Here is a 24,747-nt window from a genome sequence, read left to right as displayed (position 1 = left end):
CTCACCCAGTCTCTGTCTTGTCTGTTTAGATTGGAAGCTCCTCAGGGCAGGGACTGTCTACTACTCTATTTGTATAGTGCCTAGCACAATATGACCCAAGGCCCGTTATGTTTATTACAGTGGTACCTAAAGACCTATTAAATAACTTTCTGGCAAACGAACCTCAGCAGCGTTCTGTAGGCACAGCATCTTGGAATGAAAAGGCAGCTCAGTCTCCATGCCCACTCTTGGCCTCTTTGCTCAAACTACTAAAAGGCGGCTGCCAGTTGCAACGGTGGTTTTTGCAATGGGAAAACCTGCATGCTAGACTGAGACCACCAATTCATTTCACGTAGGTCACCAAATAGCCATGATTTTGGCAATAACTTTTGGCAACTACCAACTTAGATCATATTCAAACCACAGACCTAGATGTGAAAGGCTCTGTCATAAATTACCCATCTCCCGAGCCATCCAGTTCACAATGTATGATTAATTTTTGCACTCTGATTAGATCAAGTTTTTTTTTTTTTTTTTTTTTAAAGGTATTCATAAATTTTCTGAAACTGTAGGAAGTCAAACAGTAGCAACATTTAGCTTCTTGAGGACAGTTCTCTTGCTTTCTTTACCACTCTAACAAAGACACTGAAAGATAAAGGAGCAGGCATAAAGTTGCAAAAAACCCAAACAGCGTATTTTGGTTTGAAACAAGATGTTTCTAAACAATTACAAGAATGGATGTCTTATGTATTTCTACATACTTTTGAAGTTTACTCTTCTCGCTCATAAAAAAAAAAATCATGAAAAAATATTAACCACAAATTTTACAATGAAATATTTTCTTTTGAGTGGTTGAGGCTTCTTTTTTCAAGTTTATAAAACTGGCAGAGAATTATAAGTAATATCCACGCAGTACAATTATTTACTTTCATGAATAAAGTTTCTTTACATTTTCAGTTCTCTGAAAATTCAATTTTACAGAGAGGATAAAACTGTTTCATCCATTTATACAGTACCACTGGCACTATTTTAAACATTTGCTAGGCATGAGCATGAAAGATAAAATAACCATCACTGACTACATTTTAAGGAGGATCATTAAAGCTAGATGAAAGGCCTAAAAACTGACACTGCAGTAGCTAAAATGGGCTTTAATGCATTAAGTATAAATCAACACGAGCACTGCAGGCATGCGTATGTGAAGGGTCAAACTAGCTCTACATCAGAAGCTATATACGCTACTTCTATGCATTACTGAAATTTCAGTGATTAGGAACTAAATTATCATTTACAGCATTATGTTCAGAGATAGTTTGAAAAGAATGTGCTATTAAAAACCTCATTATATTTACTGGCTTTTAGAAGAAAAGAAGAAAAGCTACAGATAATTGTGCAGTAAGAAAGGGCAATTTAGGCTTTAACTCTGAAGATGGAACAGTCAAACACACCATCTATTATTATTCTATGCAAAAAGTCATGAGCATATGTTCCAGAGGCAACTAAATATATAGTAAATGGAAAAAAGTGTTTATCAAGTTCAGATGTTAACTGCAATTTACTTGGATTTTTAATAAACACTTCAGTCAGTCAAAGTTTTGCTTGTAATGTATTTATAATAAACAAGGGCTATTCGCAAAAGGCCTTCAAAAAAAAAATCTACAAAGCAATAATGTTGGTAGCTTTTGAATAACCTTCCATGTTTTATATTCCAAAGTATATATAGGAGTACCTCCTCTGACATTTTTAACAGAGAATTTTTTTTTTAAATTGTGTGCATGCCTTTTTACTTTAAAAGTTGCTAACAGCCAAATATCCACCCCCAGTTACATATACATGCAACTCCTAATGACTTAACAAAATAAAAACCAATCAGACATGCATCATTTTTATAAGAATGGAACCATCCAATGCATGTCAAATAATAGCAGGTTTTACACACATAGTATAAGTCTATTCATTAAGGTTTAGTGGACAGTATATATACACATATAGTTACTTGTTTACGTACTTAGCACATAAAGGTCTATTTGCTAATGACTACTGGTAAAGACAATAATCTTTGCTCTCAAATCTTCTACCCCGTGTTAATCCCCACTGCAGGTCAACTTACCAAATCCCTGTGTAACACCCAGTTAGCATGCAGGTAGTGAATACCATCTAGGATCTGATATAATAGTGACTTCACCATTCCCCGAGGTAACTGAACTGGTTTCTTGTTTGCTTTAGAAGCTCTGTGAAACTTGATTATGTGCTGGAAGAGAAAATATCAATAGTAACAAAGAAAAAAAGTAATGTTTTACAAAAAAGAGAAACCTCCAGTGATTCCCTATGTAGGCTTGACAGTTGCTTTTTTAATCTTTTTTTATTGCTATACATTTTTAAAACCATGTAATTTAAAAGTTATTACAAGAATAATAGCATCTAAAGTATTACGATACAAAACACTCATTTTCTAGTAAGAACTAATAAGGAAATTAAAATGATAGACATTATCCCAAGGAAGTTTTTTATATAAATTACCACAATCAAAAAAAATTTTTTACAATGTTACTACCAATTTAAAAGTCGGTTTTCAAAACAATTTCCTCAATCCCTCATTAACACAGTAGCTTATTAAAACGAAAAGAATGCATCTCTAATCTATTCTCTTTAGACATGCCATTTATTTTTTGCATCTCAGCACAATAATAATAAATCAGTCAGTTTACAGTCCATATCACTTTCAGGTTCTCTTACACTAGCGCAACGCAATATCTGAGTTACAATCACTGCAAAGCAATATTTGCATCAAACTTTTTCGTTTGTAATTTTAAAAACTCTCTTTTACAGTAATTTGACCAGGAAATGCATATGCATGTGTGTGTAGCTGTTTGCTTCCACCATGAGCATTGTCAGCTTCACAATCCATCCATCCAAAGTTAATAATCATCGAGTAAGTCATAGGTAGAAAATGTTTATTATGGCTGTGACTATTTGCATACCCAGAACCAATGAAGTCCAAGAGGACCTCTAGACTATATACTGTGATGCTTGAAGGTCCAATGCTACGACCTTCAACGGAAGAGGTGGTGTCATGGTGTTAGCTGCCACTTCAAGTATTTCCTCCTTTCTACAAGTACCTTGGGGGCAGGGATTATCTCCATTATGTGTTTGTATAGTGCCTAGCATGGTAGAGCCTGAACAACGTCGGAGTCTCCTCTAGGCACTACCACAACACAGCCAGACTCTTTTCATTCAGGTACTGTCATAATTCAGAAGACAAAACAGCTCGGGAATTCAGATGTTTACATAAAATGCGAGAGACCTCAAGCTGGTTGTTGCTCATGTGCTGCTGCTATTTGGGTCAGTGTCTTCAAGGTATAACTGTCCATCACAATGCTCTGAGCTAATTCAGGATTTTATGGGGGAGGGGTTTTAAATGCCCACCTTTTCTATCCTTCAAAACCATAATAAACAGTTACTCAAGTGTTCCTAAACATCTGTACTTTATCATTTCATGAACATGGACAAAACATGAAAAAAGGGGACACATTAGCCTTATGCTCTCTATATTCCAGAATTTAGTAGTCTGTAAGATAAATACCATGATTACAACCACTTTTATACCAATGTAAAAGGTAAGCCTAAAAGTTTTAAATTTTAGTACCAGCAATATAACAAGTACTAAACTGGAAGAGAACATCTGTGTCAAGTTATAGTTGAGGATGGTTTCTCTTTGCACTTAGTCATAGCCTACTAAACTATACCTAATTATAAGGCACATCACACATTTTAGATTCAAATTTATTTCCATCCAAGATATACGTGTTTTTATCTCACTGTCCATTATTATAAGTTACAGAGAGCAGAAATGCTACATCATGAAAGGGGTTATGGAAATCTTTATGTAAGTACATAAGTAAATCCCATCTCACGTCAAACGTTGATATTTTCATTGTGTCCGTCTTTTTGAAACCCTGTAACACCTTTTTTTTTTTTTTTTTTTTTTTTTATAATATCACAGTAGGTCAAAGGATTTGACAGCTATGCTCGGAATCCAAAACACAATCTATTTTGTCCCTTTAAATTAAACTTCATTGAACTCAAGCTGAATGACGGTGTTTTGGATACTTGTTTACCAACCTTACAGTAAAATTTTCCAGTTAATGACATGAAAATCATAGGGGAGCCTGGCACTTCTGTTGGCATTACTATTTTATTTTCTCTGGATGCAGTACATTTATTTATATTTAAAAAAAACTTAATTCACAACTAAAAAGGCTAGTTATTTTACAAAAGATGAAGCCGTAGAGGGAGAACATGAGATCAGCGGGAAGACCCCAATTCGGAAATAGGTCAATGAACTTTTTATGTCTGTACATTTTGATTGACCCTATTTGGTTATTCACAGGTCAGATATAGTGTAAGTTAGCATGAGGCATTTTCCAGTGTACTTCACACCACTGATCTCCGTTTGTGATACATGGTGGGTGTCCCGGAGTCTTTCCTTACATTCTAAAGGATGTCAAATGGTATTTTCTGACAAAAATTACAGCAATCCAACTAAAATACAAAAGCTTTTATTAATAAAATCATGATTAGAAAGGTATACACTATATCTGAACAAATGTTACAGTAATTAATTTTGTAAATATCACTGCAAAATGCAGGTCTAAATACTACTTCTGAAAATAAAGATTAACAGTGTAGCAAACACCATGTGAAGTATGAGACATCTTTCCCCCCCACACATTGTTTGTCAGTTGTGGTACACTTATATTATTTATCGGTTTATCTGTTCATGACTGAAACCCCAAAACCCATAATCTACAAGCAATTCATCTTACCCAGAGGTCATGTTCAGCATAGTCAAAGAGAAGCCACACTTTCCTGTCAGCATGAGACAGAAACACCTTTTGCAAAGAAATGACGTTTGGATGCTTGAGCTCTCGCAGCAGCTGCAAAACAAAGAAAATCTATTACAGAAACATCTATGCCTCCAGAGACTGCAATAGGGTCGGGTGGGATTGGCCAAATAATGTGTTTGTAATTTAAGACCTTGTAAAGAAGCCTATTTTTTAAAATTAATCTTTGAGGCCTTTAATCCACAGAAAAACAGCATATGTTTCATTTTATTTGTTTTTTCTACTGAAGGAATTAGTTGTGAATTTGAAATCAGACAAACTGGGTCAAACATCTCCCTTAAAGTAGGGCCATCTATAGACTAAGTATAATTTTTTTTGAACACTTACCTCAATTAAACAAGTAAATTAAGTTACTTAATTACAATTTTATAACTTTTTTCACAAGATCAACAGTTCTGTACAAATATGAAAACTCACAGTTCACATATATCAAATTTTCCCTCCTCATCAGTTCCCGTACTTGATAATAGCCTTTGTAATTCCCCAATTGCTTCCTCACCAGTTCCTAATCACCTCAAAGTCCTGCATCCTGATCACATCTCTAAGGCTTTGTCTACACTATGTACCTTTCAGCAACACGGCTGGGCCACTACAGCTATGCCGCTAAAAGGCACAGTGTAGCTGCTGTTTGTTGGCAAGAGAGAGCTCTCCCACCAACAAAAAAATTCCACCCCCAACAAGCGGTGGTAGCTTTGTCAGTGCTGTTCACATCGGCGCTTTTCGTCAGCAACACTTTTGTCGTTCGCGGTGTGTGGTTTTTTTCACACCCATGAATGACAAAAGTTTTGTCGTTCAGTTTCCAGTGTAGACAAAGCCTTACAGTCATTTAAGGATGGGACTCCTTTAGAGATTGTCAATAACAATCAACTAGAAGGAGTAAGCAACCACCTGATGAGTTTAGGTGAAAGAAGTATGAGACCTACATTTACAAGACCAGGACAGTAGGCAGAACAAGCCTGTTTGGGTTCTCTTGTTCACGTCAACAACTCTGCAAATAATGCACATTCAAAAATCATATGGTTTGTAAAGATGTTACTTTAAAATATTTTGCTCCGATGTTTCTTTAAAGAAGTGTTGCTTATTATTAAGGTTAAGATTTTGTCATGGTTATTTTTAGTAAAAGTCATGGACAGGCCACCGCCATTGGAGGGGGGCACAGCGCTGGCTTCAGCCCCTGTCGCAGCCCAACTCTGGCCAAAGCAATGGGCGCACAGCCCTGGCTCTGGCTGCAGCCACTGGGGAGGGCACAGCCCTGGCTCTGCCCCCACTGCTGACAGCTGAAGCTACGGAGGTCCAGTAAAGTCACGGAATCCGTGACCAAATTGCATCCCTATTTATTATTAAAGTAGAACAGATGGATATTTTGCTAACTTGTGGGTTGCAAATGGAACACTTATTAAGACAAGCCATGGCTAACTTTAGATTTCATTTTCAATGCATATTTAAGAGGTCTCCTTACAAGATAATACATTAAGTCTGCCAGAGAAAAATCACACTTTAAAAAAAACAACAAAAAACCAGCATCTGGCTAGTTTAACAAACATAAACACAGTTAATGAAAATAGTATTTGAATATAAAATGTTGAAGAAATAAACAGATTAACATTTTCTATTTATAAAATTAAACCTGCTTCTAATAAACTGTTTTCCCTGGAAGTGGGAGTTCAAAGGAAAGATTCTGATGTAACTGGAAATATACTGCTGAACTAACAAAGGGAAAATTATAGCTTACGCCAGCCAGCTCCATTCCACTTTATCAGTCCTTTATTAGTCAATTACATATGACAATTCTAGCTCTGACCGAAATGGTGATAGAAGAATGGATGTTTGAATACATTTGTGTACTACCTAAAAAACCCAAAAAAAACCAAAACCCTACACACCTGGCCTGATAGATGCTTCATAAAGCAAAAAAATTTCAAACCACCTTGCAAATTATCACTTATTGCTCAATCCAAAAAAATTTTTAAACTAAAAGTTGATTTTAAGAACACAGTGCAAATATAACAAAAACAGAAGCATTTTAATATGCAGGTTCTCAATCGACAAATTTTCTGAGTTTCATATCAGATTTTCCATTCCAAGCTTGGTTTTATGTAAATATACTTTAATAAAGTTGTGGATTCTTATGAACCAAATATTCAGCTCCACAACACTAAAACCGGAGACCAAAATGCAAAGATATGATGAAAAAGCATTGCTTTATTATTTGAAAGTGTTCTACAAGAAAGCTTGCAACAGAAAAGCCAATATATAAAGAAAGATTATACGATATTGTCAACTCTAATGATTTTATTGCAAGCCTTATAGTATTTGGTATATTTCCTAAAGCCCCAGTTCCTGGAATAGGGTAATTATGAAAATCTCAGCTTTCGTTTTTAGAAGAGGATATTTCTAGCCCTAATGATTGGCGGGGGGGGGGGGGGGAGGAGGGGGAAGGGAGGGAGGGAAAGTTAAAAACATGGAACAAGGAAAGGAGGGAGGGAAAGTTAAAAACATGAAATCTAAATACTCAAACCTGAAGACCAAACCCTCCCCAAACATTCTGGGTCTTTTTTATTTTAAAGTTCATGATTTTTAAGTCTCTTTAAAAAAAAATCCCACTTGAAGTTAGAAACTCTGCTTACTTTGACAAAAACAAACTTACTACTATCCTACCTACCAACAGACTTACTCTAGACCAGTGGTTCTCAAACTTTTGTACTGGTGACCCCTTTCACATAGCAAGCCTCTGAGTGCAACCCCCCTTGTAAATTAAAAACACTTTTTTATATATTTAGCACCCTTATGAATGCTGGATGAAAAGTGGGGTTTGGGGTGGAGGCTGACAGCCCTCAATCCCCCATGTAATAACTTCACGACCCCCTGAGGGGTCCCAACCCCCAGTTTGAGAACCCCTGCTCTGCACCAACCATGGGAATAGATAATGAGGCCTGCAGGATGGGAGCTATAGCTTCCTCCCAACCCCCCAAAATATGTAGGGTTTGCATTAATAAATAAAGGAAACAGCGAGTTTGAAACAAAAAGTTCATTTATCTTTATTAAAAAGGTGGACAAATTCAGTCCTGGCACAAAACTACTTATTCAAAGCCTTATTTTTAAAATACAATTTAAAAAAAAAAATATTTACAAAGTTGACACAGTTTCAGACAACCATCTTTACCCAAGTTTTCATTAAATTACCTCTTTGGCAACATCTGTAAGCTGAGAGTGAGTTATGTTCTTGTGTACATATAAAATCATATGCCAGTTGAGACATGATTGTCCCATTATGGATCGAAACCATGTTTTAAAACGATGAGTGCTGAAACTACACTCACATATAGCATTGGCTGCCAATACCATCAAAATATTTTTATCAACTTCATCACTTTGGAAAAGAAGCTAACATTCAGTCTGGCTGAGCAAACGTATTTTTGAACTGACTTCAAACTATCTTCCTGTAAGCTGACAGTTGGTTTGCAATAGATAAAGCTGAGTAATAAGCTGATCCTACTTGAAATCAGAACCAACCACATCTTGCACCTGCGTTTTTCATGTTTCGAGTGGAGAGTTTCAAGGCTGAATAATTTTGTAGTCTCTGTTCAAATCTTGATTGAATACTGGACACTGTAAAGTCAATTACTGTAAAGCAGATGTTCTTCTAAAAAATACATTTTCTGTATTTAGATAGCTGAGGTCACCTGTCCCTATTTATATTTCCTTGAGAACTTCTCTTCTTTGGAAGCTCAGGCATGTCAACTATCTTTAACTCTTCTCCCAGAATAAGTGGTGGCTTTCATCTGATCGGATGGACTGAAGTGAACATCATTTTCATAAGAAATTCACCTTCTGTTCCTGAAATGTCTGACCCTGCAGAGGCTGGACAAATTGTTTATCATATTTAGGATTTTTCAACTTAGCACAATAACAAGGACATTAAAAACTTTTCCAATTTAGGTGCAGTGCCACCAATGTGCTTTCCTTTAAGGATTCATTGCATCCTTTGTATCCTTCCAAGCTGCAAACAGCGCAAGGTAGTTCTCAGAAATTGAATCCAATGCTACCTTACAGAGTCCATCTTGTTGGACAGAGGACACAGATTCCTGCTATCGTACTTAACACTTCATGTTTAATGTCCCAAAACACAGCATCTCATCTGGGCGAGGTTTTAATTAATTCTGAGATTTTATGAACAGTTGCACCAGTGTTTCTTAGGTTACTATTATTTTTAACAGCATCCTGGGCATACCAACCTCAAGGCATGCCTATAGCAATAAGTAAATATAGCTTATCGTTCCTCCTGCTACAATCTGTTGCTACATTTCAGTGTTTCTCAACCTGGGGGGTCATAATCCCCGGAGGAAGGAGGGGAGTTTGAGGGACAGGTTATTGGTAGGGGGAGGGTGTGTCACAATTGAAGGTAAGAAAAAAACCTGTGTGCGCCAGATCAAAGTTCATTTTTACACAGAAAAACTGTAAATTCACTTTTTACAAATTGCAAGTTTTACAGAGTCCTTCAATCAGGCACTTGTGCCCATTTTGTACCAGCTAATTTTTTTAACATGGGGTTGACTTGAATAAACACTCAGCAGCAGGTATTTCTCCACAGATAATTTATTTCATTGCTTTGTTTTTATTGCAACCATCAATGCGAATCCCAATTCAGATGAATAGGACATTGTGAATGAGATTAAAAACTTTCAAAGCTTCGGTTACAAGCTCGGGATACCCATGCTTCTGCACCATCCAAAACATGCACACGTCTTCTGAAGAAAACAAACATTGAAGTGTTCTATCAGATAAAAGCTCAATCCGTTTATTTTACAGGTTTCCTATAAATTCGGCAGACTCAACTACTCTTTTGTTGAACAGATTATCCACCTCTTGCCAAGTTCATCATCAGGTGGAAAGTAGTCATGGAGATGCTTTTTAAGTTCAAGAACATGTTCAATCATAATGTTTAATTGTTTCACACTCGTCATCGGAAATCAATTTCATAAATTCGCAACTCAGAGGAAATGACTCGAAGTTTCCACTCTGAAGCTGAGCAGACCAGGCGCCAAGCTTACTTCCAAAGGCTCTCACTTTGTCTCCCAACACATTTATGTTTTTGTGTGATCCTTAAACTCATATTCAGCTCATCCAGATGACTGAAGATGCCTGGCTAAGTAATCCAACTGAAGAAGTCATGATGGGTCGATGAATGATTTAGCAAAAAGGAGAACCCTGATCCTGTAAAAAACACAAGTACTTCAGCTTGCAATTCAAAAAGACTGCCTAACACTTTTCCCCATGAGAGCCACCTCACTTCAGCATACAAGGGAAGGCTTTTATGAAATGTGCCCATTTCATCACATAAAGCTGCAAACTAGTGAGCTGATAGAGGCTGGCTTTTTTTGAAATTCACAACTTTTACAGACTCATCACACACCTGATGCAACTCAGAAGGCATTCCTCCTTTTGCAACAAGTGCTTGCCGACGTAAGAAGCAATGGGTCCAAATTGCATGCAGCATAATTGTTTTTAATCTTGCAACAAGCCCATTGTTCTTGCCAGTCAATTGCATTGGCACCATCACTGCATATAGCAACAGATTTGTCCCCAATCAATTTCAAAATATTCAGTAACTTCAGACATGTTAAATAGACATTCACCAGTCGTGAGGTTAGGCAGCACTCTACAGAAGAGCATATTTTCCTCAACAGTAGTATCTGAATTATACTGAACAAAAGCTAAGATCTGTGCTGAGCCTGAAATATCTGTTGATTCATCAGACTGAACAGACAAAAACTTGCATTTCAAAAAAAATTTCCCAACTGCTCACAAATGTCATCAACCAGGTCATTAATACACCTCAAAACCTCTATCATTTGACAAAGGAATAGCTTTCAGCTTATTTGCCTCTTCATGGCCGAGCATGCTTGTAACCATATCTAATGCCACAGGAATTATGAGATTCTCAGCTACTGTATATGCCCTACATCTTTGGGCAATACAAAGTGACAAGATATGAAGCTTCAAGAGCATTCTTACTGACATTACTCGTATTCAACGTCAGTGTTTGCTGACTATTCAAACTGTTCAATTTTCCCTTAAAGAACTCAAGAGGCTTGTTCTTTAACTGTGAATATTTACTTTCACAACACCAAATTAATTCTGAAGATTTCATGCTTTCAGAACTTTGCACTTGCACACACAACACAATGACTTTTTTTCCCGATCACTGTAAAACCATACATTAAAACAGATGCAATCGTATTTTCTGCACTTCACTTTCTTCACGCCTTCATTCTGTGAAGTACTTGGTTGCGCTCTTGTTACCAATTTATCCACTGCACAAGATGACCTCGCTGAAAAGTGTGCACACACTATTTGCTAGCTGGGAAGAACACCACCACTGTCTAGACAGGAAGCAGCAGTGAAATCATGTGATTGTGTGAAGCCTGTTACTATTAATGACAGCATATTTTTGGGGGCAAGAAATCTCTTTGGTAACATAAAAGAGTATAGGAACTGAAATTACTCAATATATTTGTGTTGGTTTGAAACATTAGCTTATTAACGCTGGTTGGCCAGTATTCTTCATAATTTGCATAATGATATTTAAGGTAGGAAGTCACAATTTTTTCCAGTCTTAGTGTAGGAGGGGGTCATAAGTCCAAAGGGGGTCACCAGCACAAAAAGGTTGAGAAACACTGCTACATTTGATACTAAGCCTGCCATATCAATTGTCTGCAATTGCTGATTCTCAGATTTATATGCAATAATATATCTTAATTACTGATACGATTTCCTGCACTGATGTACAGGCAATATTGTGCAATTCAATGAACTCTTCATGAACTTCCCTGTTATCATCCACATATTGCAGGCAAAACAACACTTGCTCTTTGTTGGAGAAGTCCATTTCCTCAAGCATAATTCACTCTCCAGAAATTTTATCAGAAATATCACTTTTGATTTTAAGAGCCATAATTTCAATTATCTCATTCTGAATAATCGGACTTGTGAATTTGTTTTGACTCTTTCAGATACCCTGAAATATCAAGATCATATTCTGCCTGGAAAGAAAGCAGCTGAATAAAGTTGCAGTCAACCTCGCCATATAAGGGCATATTTTCAGCTTGTTCAGTATAACTGCCTCGCAAATACTAGTCTTTGTCTGGAAACATAATTTATACTACTTACTATTTTCATTAGGATCTTCCTATTTTCTTTTTTCTTCCAAGAGTACTGAAAATGTTGGTGACATGCTAAGTTCTTTGTGGTCTTCTGAAAAACACAACTGCTTTGTGGTGACATGAAGAAGCTTGTTGCCTCAAATTTTTCTCATCTTTTTCATATTAAGAAAATCCAGATGGTCTAAAAGCTTCATCTGTGTACTTTGTCAAAAGTAGTTTGTGCCTAAAAGCTGTACAATGGTAGAAACAATTATGATATCACTAGCTTCAGAATAACAGCCACTGAAAATCATCAAAACTGGATAAGCAGAAAAAACAGCCTTGTTCCACAAAGTTACACAAAGGGAAAGACTTAAGTAATGGTTCATCGGGCGTCACAGAAATGCTAACAGTATCAGGCAACTGACATTTAATTCCTGTTGCAGGTAATGGCTTAACAAAGTCACTCAGTTCTTTGTAGAACACTATTGTGGCAAGATGAAGAAAGGCAACACCTGATTTGTTGATTACACTAGAAAACAATTGCTTTTATGATTTGTTTACGTAACCACCTTGGATTCCTACTTCATCCAGAAACTTTGCCGAGGAAAGACGACAAAAAAGATAGCATGCCTGGCTTCATATGCCTTCTTTTTTCCTCCAACTCTAGTACCAAATAAAAAAAAAGTTGTCTATGCCCATGCCTATGTTTTGTGGTCCTTGGGCATGTCTGCTAAGAAAATGTATACTTGGTCACAAACTGAAAACAAGTAATCACTGCAATTTTTCAACAGAAGTGTTTGAATCAGCCCATTGCTATGAAGGTAGGAGGCATCACCCTCTCAGCTGCCTCCCACTATCTTTTGCCATCAACCCTAACATGGACTGCAGTGCTCTGAACAGCACTGCAGCAGCTCCCCTACTACTGCCTGCTACACCACATGGAAGGAAGAGAAGTAGTAACTCCATTGCTTAGTCTCTCTGACAAGCAGTGGAAGCCTAAGTGAGGAACTCAATTGGCTCTGCCTCAGCCTAGGAGAGTGCCTAGCAAAGGACAGCTCCCCTCCAGCTAGGGCAGCCCAACAGAGTGGAAAATGAGAAGTCAACCAGTTATGGCTCCCTGATTTCTTGTTCCAGTCCTTACACACTCAGAGCAGTCTTGCTCACAGGAGCTGGCTATGGCCTCCAAGGAACCATACACCACTGAAGATAACCTGCGTTCAGCATGCTCCCAGCCACTTCCCTCCTCACCCCATGTGAAGCTATGGGGAGGGATGCATAAGAGCCAGATACATCATCTCCTGCTTAGATAGTCTTGCTCTGGGTATGTGGTTTCTGTTCCTTATGTGCTGCTCCAGTGAAATAAAGGGAGTGCAATAGTGCAGGAGTTCTCAAATTTTGTCATAGTGAGCCTTCCTGAACTATGAAAAAAATTACTGCTCCTCCCCATAGTTTACTAACACAATATAAACAAACAAAATCCTATATGTACAAATGGAAGCAGCTAAAAAAAACTCCACAAATATTTTAGAAAACATGACACTAAACAAGGATATATTAATTCAGTACAATATCCAGCTGTCCTATATTATCAGTGGGAGGGGTGTGTTTCCTCACTGTCCAAAGTAGTAGCATTCGAAATTGCAGTGTAGAAAGGAAGAGATGTAAGTCATCTTCAACAGCAAGCTGGGAGCGATACTTTGTTTTGATTATGGTTAATGCTGAGAAGGCTCATTCACACAGGTAGGTGGATGAAAAAGGAATGAGGGCTTTAAGAGCCTGGTGTGTTAACACATTAAACTCAGATCCCACTGATAACCAAAAGTCTGCAACTGGCATTTGTGAAAATTTGTGCTGCAGTTCTTTGTCGCTTGACAGGTCCATAAGGATTTCCTCTTCTTTTAAGGACAGCATATTTTTGGATTCGGCTTAAAGCTGAATGGGTTCCTGATCTCATTGATTACATTTGTCTTTGCCCACTTCAGGAAAGTATTCACAAAACTGCTCCTGCAGCCCGCCTAAGTGCTGAACAATTACGTCCTGGATACTGTCAACTGACAGATCACCGCACTGTTGCACAACACTCTCCACTGTTGAAAATATGGAAATAGATCCCTGCTTCACATGTGAAGACCACAGTTCAAGTTAGTAAGTGAATGTAGTTATCCGATCATTAGCGATGAAAACATTTGCATCTCATCCCTGAAGTGACACATTCAAAGAATTAATTTGCTCAAATATGTCTGCCAGATATGACAACAAGGATATCTAAGTGTCACTGAAATGCTGTACAAGTTATTATCGGCAAGAAAAATACAGACTTCCTCACGCAGTTCACATAATCTTGTCAGCACCTGGCCCTAAGACAGCCAACAAACTTCTGCACGTAACAACTGTGTTAAGTATGGCCTCCATCACTGCATAAAATGGCAAAAACCCTTGAATTAACCGGGTACAACTTTATAAAGCTTATAATTTTTACTGCAACTGAAAGAACATCGCTGACCTCCTCTGGCATCTTCTTAGCAGCCATTGCCTGTCTGTGGATCATATAATGATTCCAGGTTGCTGTAGAGGCCACTTTTTGTAGCCTTCTCACGACCCTGTCCTGTCATAGATTGTGCTCCATCATTGCAAATTCCAAAACAATGTCCCCAGTCAAGGCCTGTGTCTTGGACAAAATTATTTAATAGTTTAAAAAGCTCTTTACCAGTTCCTCGTGTTGGAAGTCAATGGCAAAACAGAAATCCCCTCTTAATTCTGTTGCTGTAACAAAACGAATATATACCAGTAGCTGTGCAGCATTTGATATATCAGTAGACTCATCTATCTGAATTTAATATGGGCTCTGACGAACAGCTCTCCGCCCAGGGCAGCTTGGGCTCCAGCTGTCCCCTTTATCCTCTAACCCCGGGTTTGAATGGAACCTTCTGCATGAGCCTCAGCTGCCCAGGGCTGACAGCCAAAGCTATTAAACCCACCACCACCACACACACACACACACACACACACAGCGCTCATGCCTCTGTGATGGGTTCCCTGGGTTGCAACCTGGAACTGGGGTACTGCTGAGCCCTCTGGCATACCAACCTGGGTTCCCTCTCATACTGTGATGCTGTGACAAGCTGCAAGCCTATCCAGGTACTGCACTTACACAGCCACCCATAGGCAGGGACACACCCAGCTGAGTTACATGAATGCATCTCCTAGCCCTTTATGAACTAACAATAGAGAGGTTCCAGACAATTCCCCCAACTCTCCAGCCTAGGAGCCCAGGACTGAACTGTCCCTGCCCTAGTCAGAAGCCTGACCAGTCTAAGTTTATTACCCAGCCTGCCCCTCCCTCAGCGTGGAGAGGACATGCATCAGCTTTTGTACACCGAGCAGATTTCCCAAGCACTTCAACCAAAGCACACTCTTTAAGGTAAAATATAAAACAGATGTATTGACTACAGAAAGATAGATTTTAAGTGATTATAAGTAGTAAGCATACAGATCAAACTTGGTTACTTAAGAAATAAAATAAATCTGCAGTCTTAGTTCTATAAACTAGACTGGATTTAAATCAAGCAGTGTCTCACCCTGATGGTATAGTTCCTTAATATACAAGCTGGGACTCTCCTTTCCAGCCTGGGACCACCTCCCCCCTTCAAAATCTTTGTACTCCAGATGTTGAGCTGGGGGGAGGGGAGGGAGGGAGGCCAAACTATGTCACTTCCCCCTCTCATAGCTTCTTCCGGCTTGCTGGAAACATCTATGCTTGTTTCCTGGCTCAATCAGTTTCCATTGTCTACGTGCTATCTCAGAAGTCTCCATTGCATACGGTTCCTGGGACAATCCTTGTGAGTGTGCATTCCCTTTAACAGGCCATTAGCACATCTGGCGCCTCCACTGTTGTACCTGAAAGGCTGGTTGTGGGCATTTCCAATTTCCAACGTAGTTGAGTAACACATATATAGCAAAACTTCATAACTTCAAACACAATGATAGCACATACAATCCAACAGGATATTAAAGTTCAACAGATAAAGACTTCTAAAATGATACCTCCGAAGGCATACTTTGTACAAATCATATAATTATGACAGTAGTGAATATGGGGGTTCTAGGGTGCTGCTTTCAGGCACAGAGTACCACAGCCTCCCTTTACACATTCCCGTACCTCCCTTGGGAGGTGCGTCCCATACTTTGAGAACCGCTGCCCCAAATTATTATGATTATATTTATGACAACCCCCCCCCAGATTTTTATAAAGCATGTTCAACACCCAGGCTGAAAAAAAAGTCAGACACCACTGTTCTGGACTCTCTAGCAGGACAGAATCTGACTCTCATTCAAAAAGTTTCTGACTACCTCTGTTAAGAAAATGATGTCAATATCTTCTGACAAGAACCATTAAGATTGCTTTGTAAGGCAGGTGCTAACATGGTTTCTCTAACCACCCAGACAAGAATTCACTACTGTGGAAAATGTTTCCTTCACCTGACCAACAGGGTTGACGAAATACCCTTCCAGACTTGAACCATCCTTTGGCTTGATCGATCAATCATCCCTAAGAAAAGGAGTTCCCAGGAAGTTATCTTATATATGGAAAAAGAACTTATTACTTTCACAATTTAGAACAGTTCCTACTACCATCTTGAGCGACTCCTCCCAACAGGACAATGGATAAAACAAAATAGATTAAAAAAAGATTAGATGTTTTTGATTAAAAAGAAAAATGCATTTAATTTCAAAATAAACCTATTTAAAATTAAATGTGAAATTATGACAATCTACATTAAGGTATAAATTTATGAGAATTTATTGAAACCATTTAAATAAATAAAATAATATGCAACACCACTAAAAATTGAACTGAAGAGAAATGCAGAAAATATGCTGAACATACTGAATCCTATTTCCATAGCACTGGATAAATTACAAAAGGATAGCTGTTTTATTGCTGATATTGTTGAAATTTGGAAAGAACTTCAAGGAACAGTGTAGAAAAAACCCCCAACAAAGCTAAATTAAAGGCAACGAAGAAGCAATTCTCTGCTGCATTTTCATAACAATATTCTCAACAATGTACAAGGGTAGATGCCTAACAGTTGAAAAAAATACACTGCTATAGCATTGGCATATAATAATCATGCCAACTACAATGAATTTCAGGGCTGGAGGTGAACCATGCAAGCAGTATAAGTTTTCTTAAAAACTTTGGCAGCACGGCAAACTACTGAATTGCTGGAAATCACGGGCTAAGCCCCTAGAACCACCATTTGTTGAAGACGCACTAAATAGCATTTGGCAGCAGTAGCCTTTTCTGCAGGTGCCGAAAAAAAATTCTCTTAATTTGGATTAGTTCACTCCAAATTGAGACACCAAATGGGAGTTGAAAAAGCAAAGCTTTTTTTCCTCTTCCAATCTACAAACAAAAACAATATGGGAGAGGATGAGACCTAGAAGTTCTCAAAACCTGAAGGATTTCGTGACCAGAAGGTATCAGCTAAAATTCAAACTACAGATAATACTTCCTTTGTTTAATAAGTCAGTTTTAAATGCAAAATATCTTTTGATCAACTTTTTTCTTTATGTATCTAGCACATTCAATTTAGTTTTATTTAACTAATACAATTTTTAAATGCTGTTGTACATTTAATTGAATTCCAATTTCCAGCCAAACACAGTTTGACACAAATCACAAGTTTAAAACACACATTTCTCTGTCTGTGTGTGTGTGTCCGTCCGTCATCATTGTCTAACATGAAAAAATAAAAATTAAGAATATGAATAAAGGCATGTTCAATTATAAAACTGCTTAAATAAGTGTGTACAGATATAGTGTATCCTCCTGGGTAGCAAAAAAGAAATACCAACTTTAGTGTAGAGGCTATGTTTAGTTGCAAAGCGACATGTTTTAATGGTTACACCAAACAATGGGAATGAACCTCTCTTTAGGAAAATAAGTATAAATGCAAAACAATTAAAATAGATTACTTAAATCAAGGTTTCCTGCTTACTGATTTAAATAAATTAAATCAAATCAGTGATTTAATCACTGGTTTAAATCATTCCACCCTATCCCAGAACCAAACCCCAAAAGAAAAGGAACTGCACCAAAAAAAACTAGCTATAATATACAAATAGAGCACCCAGATGCAAAACAAGCTTTCCCCACACATTTTTGTCCATCCACCTCAGTCCTGAGCAGACAAAAACCACCATGCCAATTCACAGAAGTCCCCATTTCGCTACAAAGCTAAACTGCACAGAAACTTTCCTGATAGCAAAATACTCCTCAGCAGCCAAAGCAAAAGCGCTGATAGTTCAAACAGTTACTAACCATTATACTTCAATGGGTAGGTTTGCATCTCTTGTAGCAAGGTAGTACTTTAATGACGCTGAATTTCATCTGTGGAGCATTCCTAATCTGATCTCATGCTAAAACGTTGCTAGACTCTGCATATTTAGAGAACAAGGATTTTTCACAGCCTACTACCCATAGCAAACCGTGGTGGTTACAGTGCATATAAAATTCCAGAAGGAAGTGGTTCTTAACCTTTACTGCAGCCTGCACCCCTTTGGTTCTCAAAATATGTTCTCGCACCCCTTATCAAAAATCGTTGAAGTAGGTCAGTTCTTTAAGCCTGTTTGTAATGGTTAAAAATATATATAATGTTAATAAATACATAGGTTTGATGAAACCAGGTAGTTGTACTTACGTGCCTCTGTTTAATGTGTTTTCGATGATTTACCTTCTAAAAAAAAATGGCACGTCTCGCACCCCCAGAAAGGACATCTCGCATCCCCAGGGGGTGCGTGCACCCCAGGTTAAGAACCACTGGATCATTAGGTTATACTACATTAATAGAGTGCCACTTACTATTGAAGTGCTGGACAAATATTACAAAGGAACTACAAGGTCAAGAGACCATCTAATGACAAAGCTAATTGATAAAGTAAAAAGGTTAGGCAACAAAGTGAATAAATCAAATGACAATGCACTAAAACAGACTGCCCTAATGCAGACTGGGGGGAGGGGGAGGGATTGTCTTCCTAGGTTTTTGAACAGTGTCTAGCATAGTGGTGCAATGATCTTTTAACTCATTGTACCAGCTGGCTCCAAGATAATAAAGTCAATGTAATATAGGTTCATTTAGGGTTTTTTTAACCTAGATTAAGCAGGTCCCTTTCCCCTGAGTAAGATAATGGGCTGTTCCAGAACAATCAGGAAGTTGTTGGAACCCATTATGGCAGGCAGGCTAATTAGGATACCTGGAACCAATTAAGACGCTACTTTAGAATCAATTAGGACAGGCAGGCTAATCAGGGCACTTGGTTTAAAAAGGACCTCACCTCAGTTAGTGAGATGCATTCGAGGAGCTGGGAGCAAGAGGTGTGCAAGAAGCTGAGAGCGAGTAGGCGTACTGCTAGAGAACTGAGGAGTATAAGCGTTATCAGACATCAGGAGGAAGGTCCCGTGGTGAGGACAAAGAAGGTGTTGGGAGAAGGCCATGGGGAAGTAGCCCAGGGAGTTGTAGCTGTCACGTAGCTGTTACAGGAGACACTATAGACAGCTGCAAACCATAGGGCCCTCGGCTGGAACCCAGAGTAGAGGGCGGGCCTGGGTTCCCCCTCATCCCCCCCATCTCTCTATTTGATATATAAGAGGAGTTGATCTGGACTGTGGGTCCCACCAGAGGGTAAGGTCTCTGGCCTGTTCCCCGACGCATTAGGTGGCCCAGCAGAGACTGCGGGGATTGTTCTCCTTTTCCCCATGCTGGCCAGTGATGAGGTTAGCTGAGTGAATGGCAGGTTTGTGCCACTAACAAAAGGAGCCAAACTGAGGACTGCCATGAACCTCTGAGGCGAACAAATCCGCCAGAAAGTGCAGAACCCACCAAGGCAGAGGAGGAACTTTATCACAGCATGTATCACCGCAGTCTTTAATTATATGGTCACATACTATTTTTCCCTCTCAGGAACCCAGACTCAATCAATTCACACAATGGTTGACGCTCTGGGGATGAATCAGGGTTGTGTATGAAAGGAGACTTGTCTACAGGACCCCTGCCTTGCTGAAAATGTTGGACAGAATGTAGTGAACGAGGGAGTGGATTGCAGGAAGGAATGGTCTCACACTTAAGGCAGCTGATTGCTACCCTGGAAAATTGGATTCTCTGGACATTTTTTAAAGGTAATTAAGGAAATTTCCTTTTTTTAAAAAAAACCTGAAAAACAGAAGTTCCATACTGTGGAACCATACTAATCCTCAGCTTGGATCATAAGAAGAGTTAGAACCTTTAGATCCACAGCTGGATAATTAAACAAACATCAGTGCCCTAAACCAAACAGAATGCTTCAAGGAGAAGGGATGGGGCAGAGGGGCTCAGAAAGCAGAAGGGACTGTTCTTCCTGTGTGCTTAGACAGCACTTAGCATATCGTAGGTACTGCTAATAGTAATCTTCTAATTCACTTGATTTAAATGGAGTTACTGGAAGCCCCAGCTGGCTGTTATTCTCTATGTGACCCAATCCCTGGAGAAGGAAGGATGACACACTTTGCCAGTAGGTTTCACAGCTATTTGCTGATAAAGGAATACAGCAACTGATGACTTTGAGGTTCAATTCCAAGTTCTGTAAGGAAGGAACATAGACCTTTCTGCCCCTGTACGCCCGCTGCCACACCCAGCTAGCTTCTGTTGCCTACCCCTTCTGCTCCTCCTGAACCTTTTGGCTCCTACAATCCATTCACCCTCCCACTCTTTTTCCTGACCCCTCTGCATCCCACTGCTGTGCGTTCTCCTTAGTTCCTGGATCCAGTCAGCAAGAGCACTGTGAGCATCTCCCCACTCTCAGTTCCAAACAGCTGGCACTATAGTGGCCCCTGGTGTCCAAGAGCAATTGCAGAAAAAGTCCTGTTCAGTCCCTGCAGCCCTGGGACAGAGCATGTTCAAAACTGGAATCTTTAGAGAATTTGGTATCCAAACAAGTCTCTCTTGAGCATGTGCAAACTGACATTTTCAGAGGCTCATAACCTGGCCAAATTTAGGTGACTTTTCATGGGCACAGCAAAAGACACATTCTTATCACAAGGGTGACTCCCACTACCAAATTTCAAGACCCCACTCCAAATCAGGGAGGGACTATAGCTTCTTGGCGCAACAGTTATGAGCATTGTTTAACATTGGCAAAAAGGAAAAAAAAAAAGGTTATTTTCACCTACTCTCTCTTTGAAACACCTGAACTGTTTTAGCTGTAATTCTCCAAAACAATTTCAGCCTGCAGCAGATACTCAGTATGGAAAATTTCAGCTCAAATGGCTAGAGTTTCGCAAAGTTATAAGCAACTAAGAACAGAGTCTTATAATGGGAAGTGTCAAGAAACCTTAAATAATAGCAGCATTCCAAGTATGTACAGAATGTTATTTCATAAAATATTGAGTCTCTCACCAAAACTCTTTCATGGACCTTCACAGTCTTACTCAGTTCTATGTCACACTATCATATCCACAACAAGTTAATAAAACAAAAAAAACAAACAAAAACACACCTAGGATTTTCCACTTTTAAGAAAAGGTCAAGTTTTCCAAAAGTGACTAGAGATTTTTTTGGGAGGAGGGAGGGAGGGAGACCTTCAGTGTCTGGGTGCCTAACTTGAACTGCAGTAGAATGGACCGATTTTCAGGAAGTGCTATTGAGCATTTATTCTCTAACGTCAGTACCCTTTAAGATGTCTTAGGCTAGGCACCCAAAAATCACTAGTCATGTCTCAGTCTTGGCTTAGGTCTTTAAAATACAATTCTAATCTTATATTATCTATTTCGTTGGTAATAAAGTAATAAAATTATCAAAATCAAAAGCATCACACCTCACCTCTCTCATATCAACTTTTCATAAAAAAACTAAGCATTAATTTCAGGAAGATGTTTACCAGAACGGTCAATTATCTGCATCCACAAACAATGTTTCTGCACCATTAAGAAATCATTTGGGAACAAAATAAGAAATCAAGGGATCCACACAAAAATGATCCTAAACAAAAAGATATATTTAAAGATTCATGAGTTTGTATTTTACGAAGAAGTGACAGCTCATTTAACCAAAGAAAAAAATTTTTATTTAAGATTAGTGAATCACCAAATTCTTGACATTTAAATAATTAAGGGTCTTAATATCACCAAGTGGATCTGGTGCACTGCCAAATCTAAAAAATTAATCAATGTTCTATATGAATAATAGAATATTTACAGGATGTATATATTCTGTCTTACATTAACTATTTGCATTAAAATGTAGTTCTATGATTTTCCTCTTTAAATATTAGACAGGAAAAAAAGTCACAGACCGACATAATATCCAGACACAAAATTGCATTTGATATCTGCTATCTGCCAAGATATTGGAAATTTGTTTTGAGCGCTCCCCTTGCGATCAGATATGGCTATATTACTTTTAAGGGTACAAGGTCTTTCAATGGGAAAGGAAATAAATTGTAAACTAAAATTAAACCATTATACCCAAACTTACTATAAACGAACAGTGCTGAAAAATATAACAAAGTTCAGACAGTCACTATTTTAATAAAGAGAAAATCATACACTTATTTCCAGTACTAATCAATATGCATTCAGAGGTACAGATAATTATGATTTATTATGCTTAAATATGCAATAATAAAATGTAAGTTAGGAATTGCACCATTCTTCAGCGAAAAATTAACAGACAAACTCTTATATAAAGGAATTAGGTTTACTTTAAACCTCAAATTTAAGATTTTCTTCTGTATTTAGAAAGGTAGAGGATTCATTGAAACTAAAACATTAAATTAAGATGCATTCACTTCAAAAAATACTTTATTAAAGTCTTACTGATGATAAAAAAAGAGATTGTTACTTACTGCTATTTCTCTGCATGCAGACATAGAAATTCCAGTACCTTCTATTTGTTTTAAAGCATAATCTTTATCATCTTTCCTGTGAAAGAAGAAAAGAAGTTTTTAAACACACTGCTATGTGCATTCAGAGCAAACTTATGCACTACTCAGATAACAGCTTCCAAGCAATTTAAGTTCTGTAAATCATGTTCTTTTGATCCTTTGGTAGTTTTTAATGCCCGGCTTGCTACCTTAGAAATAAGAACTAAGCTGTATTAACTACCAGCACCTAGATTGATAACCTCAAATACAAGTAGTTATTATATTAGAAAACATTTTAAGGTCCTATTCAATACAATGACTTCAAGAACACAATTTTACATTTATCACATATGAGAAGTTAGTCTTTAGTGAAGAAATCTGGGGTATAAACAATTTGTTGATAAAATTACAAGTACATCAGCTTACACAGAAATAAAAATTACTCTGAAACACTCACAGTACAGATTTTGAAAAATCATGCATACCTTTATATCCCAAGAGGTACATTAAATTAATTAAAACTTGCATGTAAGGAAAATTATCTTCCCTTTTCTCCAAACCTCACAAAACTAAAATTTCATACTGAAAAACCTGTTCCTACCAATCAAATCCTCGAAGCAGTTTAAAACCCAGCAGTAAATTCAGCATTTTGTTCAGCCCTGCAGACTAAAGACTCTTCTAGTTCACCATTAATAAATGTGAAATACCTGAAACTAGAAGTTGTGGACAGCAGGGGAGGGGGATGCTATTTATTTTATTTTTACATTTGGTCTTGAAGCCTGTTAGCAGCTGCAGCTACAAGGAGTAATAGGAGAAAAGGGCTACCTGTCCTGGACCTCTGGGAAGCCAGGTCTTTAACCGCACACACACCACCAGGGTCTTTCCTGTCCCACAAGCACTATGAGGCAGAACCCAGAACACTAAGTAAAACAAGGTTTCCAATCTGTTTGCACATGCTTCATAAGGGTTTGTGACAGGCTAGACAATTATTCTCTGAAGATTCTGTCTACCCCAAGTATGCTCTACCTGCACACAGCTAGTAAGCATGCTCCAGTCCAGAGCGGAGTAGGACTTTTTGGTCAACCGCTCCTTCCAACAGCCAGGACCACTATGGCCCTGGGAACTGGAACTGACAACAAACAGACTCTCTCTCCTGTGCTATCAGTGCTCCCAAGTAATACACAGAAGGTGAGAGTAACCTGACTTGTTCAAAAAAAGACAACAACAAAGGCAGGCTGGGGTAGATAGCAGCAAGCTAAGGCAGGTCAGAGGAGGAGGGAAAGCAGCAGAAGAGAACAGGCTAAAGAGGGACAGGTAGGGGATAAAGGCAAATGTAGGACATGCTGAAGGAAGGAACACACCAGTACAGAACGCTCCCCTCTCAAACCTGGAATAGAATCCAGGATTCATGACTCTCAACATTCCTCAGCTATTTGCAGCAGTTGTGAAGCCTTAATTTTCCCCCTTGTTCATAAATATTATGATAGTAATTGAACAAACTAGCTTATACTGTTGTTTCCACAGGACCCGTACTTCATTCAGTGCATAGGAGGGACAATACTCAAGCAATTAGTCAAGACGGCAGAGTGAGTGATACAGTTATTTCTATACAGCAGAACCTTAGAGTTACGAACACCTTGGGAATGGAGGTTGTTCATAACTCTGAAATATTTATAACTCTGAATAAAACTTTATGGTGGTTCTTTCAAAAGTTTAGAGCTGCACATTGACTTAATACAGGTTTGAAACTTTACAATGCAGAAGAAAACTTCTTTCCCTTTATTTTTTTAGTAGTTTACATTTATCACAGTACTGTAATG

General features: G+C 38.3%; 1 protein-coding gene across 3 annotated transcripts in view; it reads right to left on the bottom strand.

Annotated features, from left to right (window-relative positions):
- Window positions 1-24,747, bottom strand: part of CDK8 (cyclin dependent kinase 8) — a 195,545-nt gene that overhangs the window by 87,907 nt on the left and 82,891 nt on the right. For 2 of the 3 annotated variants that reach the window (XM_027821593.3, XM_007059100.4), the window contains exons 2-4: window positions 22,910-22,985; window positions 4,806-4,916; window positions 2,090-2,230 (exon numbers count right to left, since the gene is read on the bottom strand). In XM_027821593.3, the coding sequence (XP_027677394.1) occupies window positions 2,090-2,230; window positions 4,806-4,916; window positions 22,910-22,985 (328 nt within the window). Of the gene's footprint in view, window positions 1-2,089; window positions 2,231-4,805; window positions 4,917-22,909; window positions 22,986-24,747 lie in introns of those variants that run through there. The other variant, XM_027821595.3, reaches the window with a different exon arrangement.

This window comes from Chelonia mydas, chromosome 1 (assembly GCF_015237465.2).
Source record: "Chelonia mydas isolate rCheMyd1 chromosome 1, rCheMyd1.pri.v2, whole genome shotgun sequence".
NCBI classification, from domain to species: Eukaryota; Metazoa; Chordata; order Testudines; family Cheloniidae; genus Chelonia; species Chelonia mydas.
This window is presented reverse-complemented; position numbering and strand designations above follow the sequence as displayed.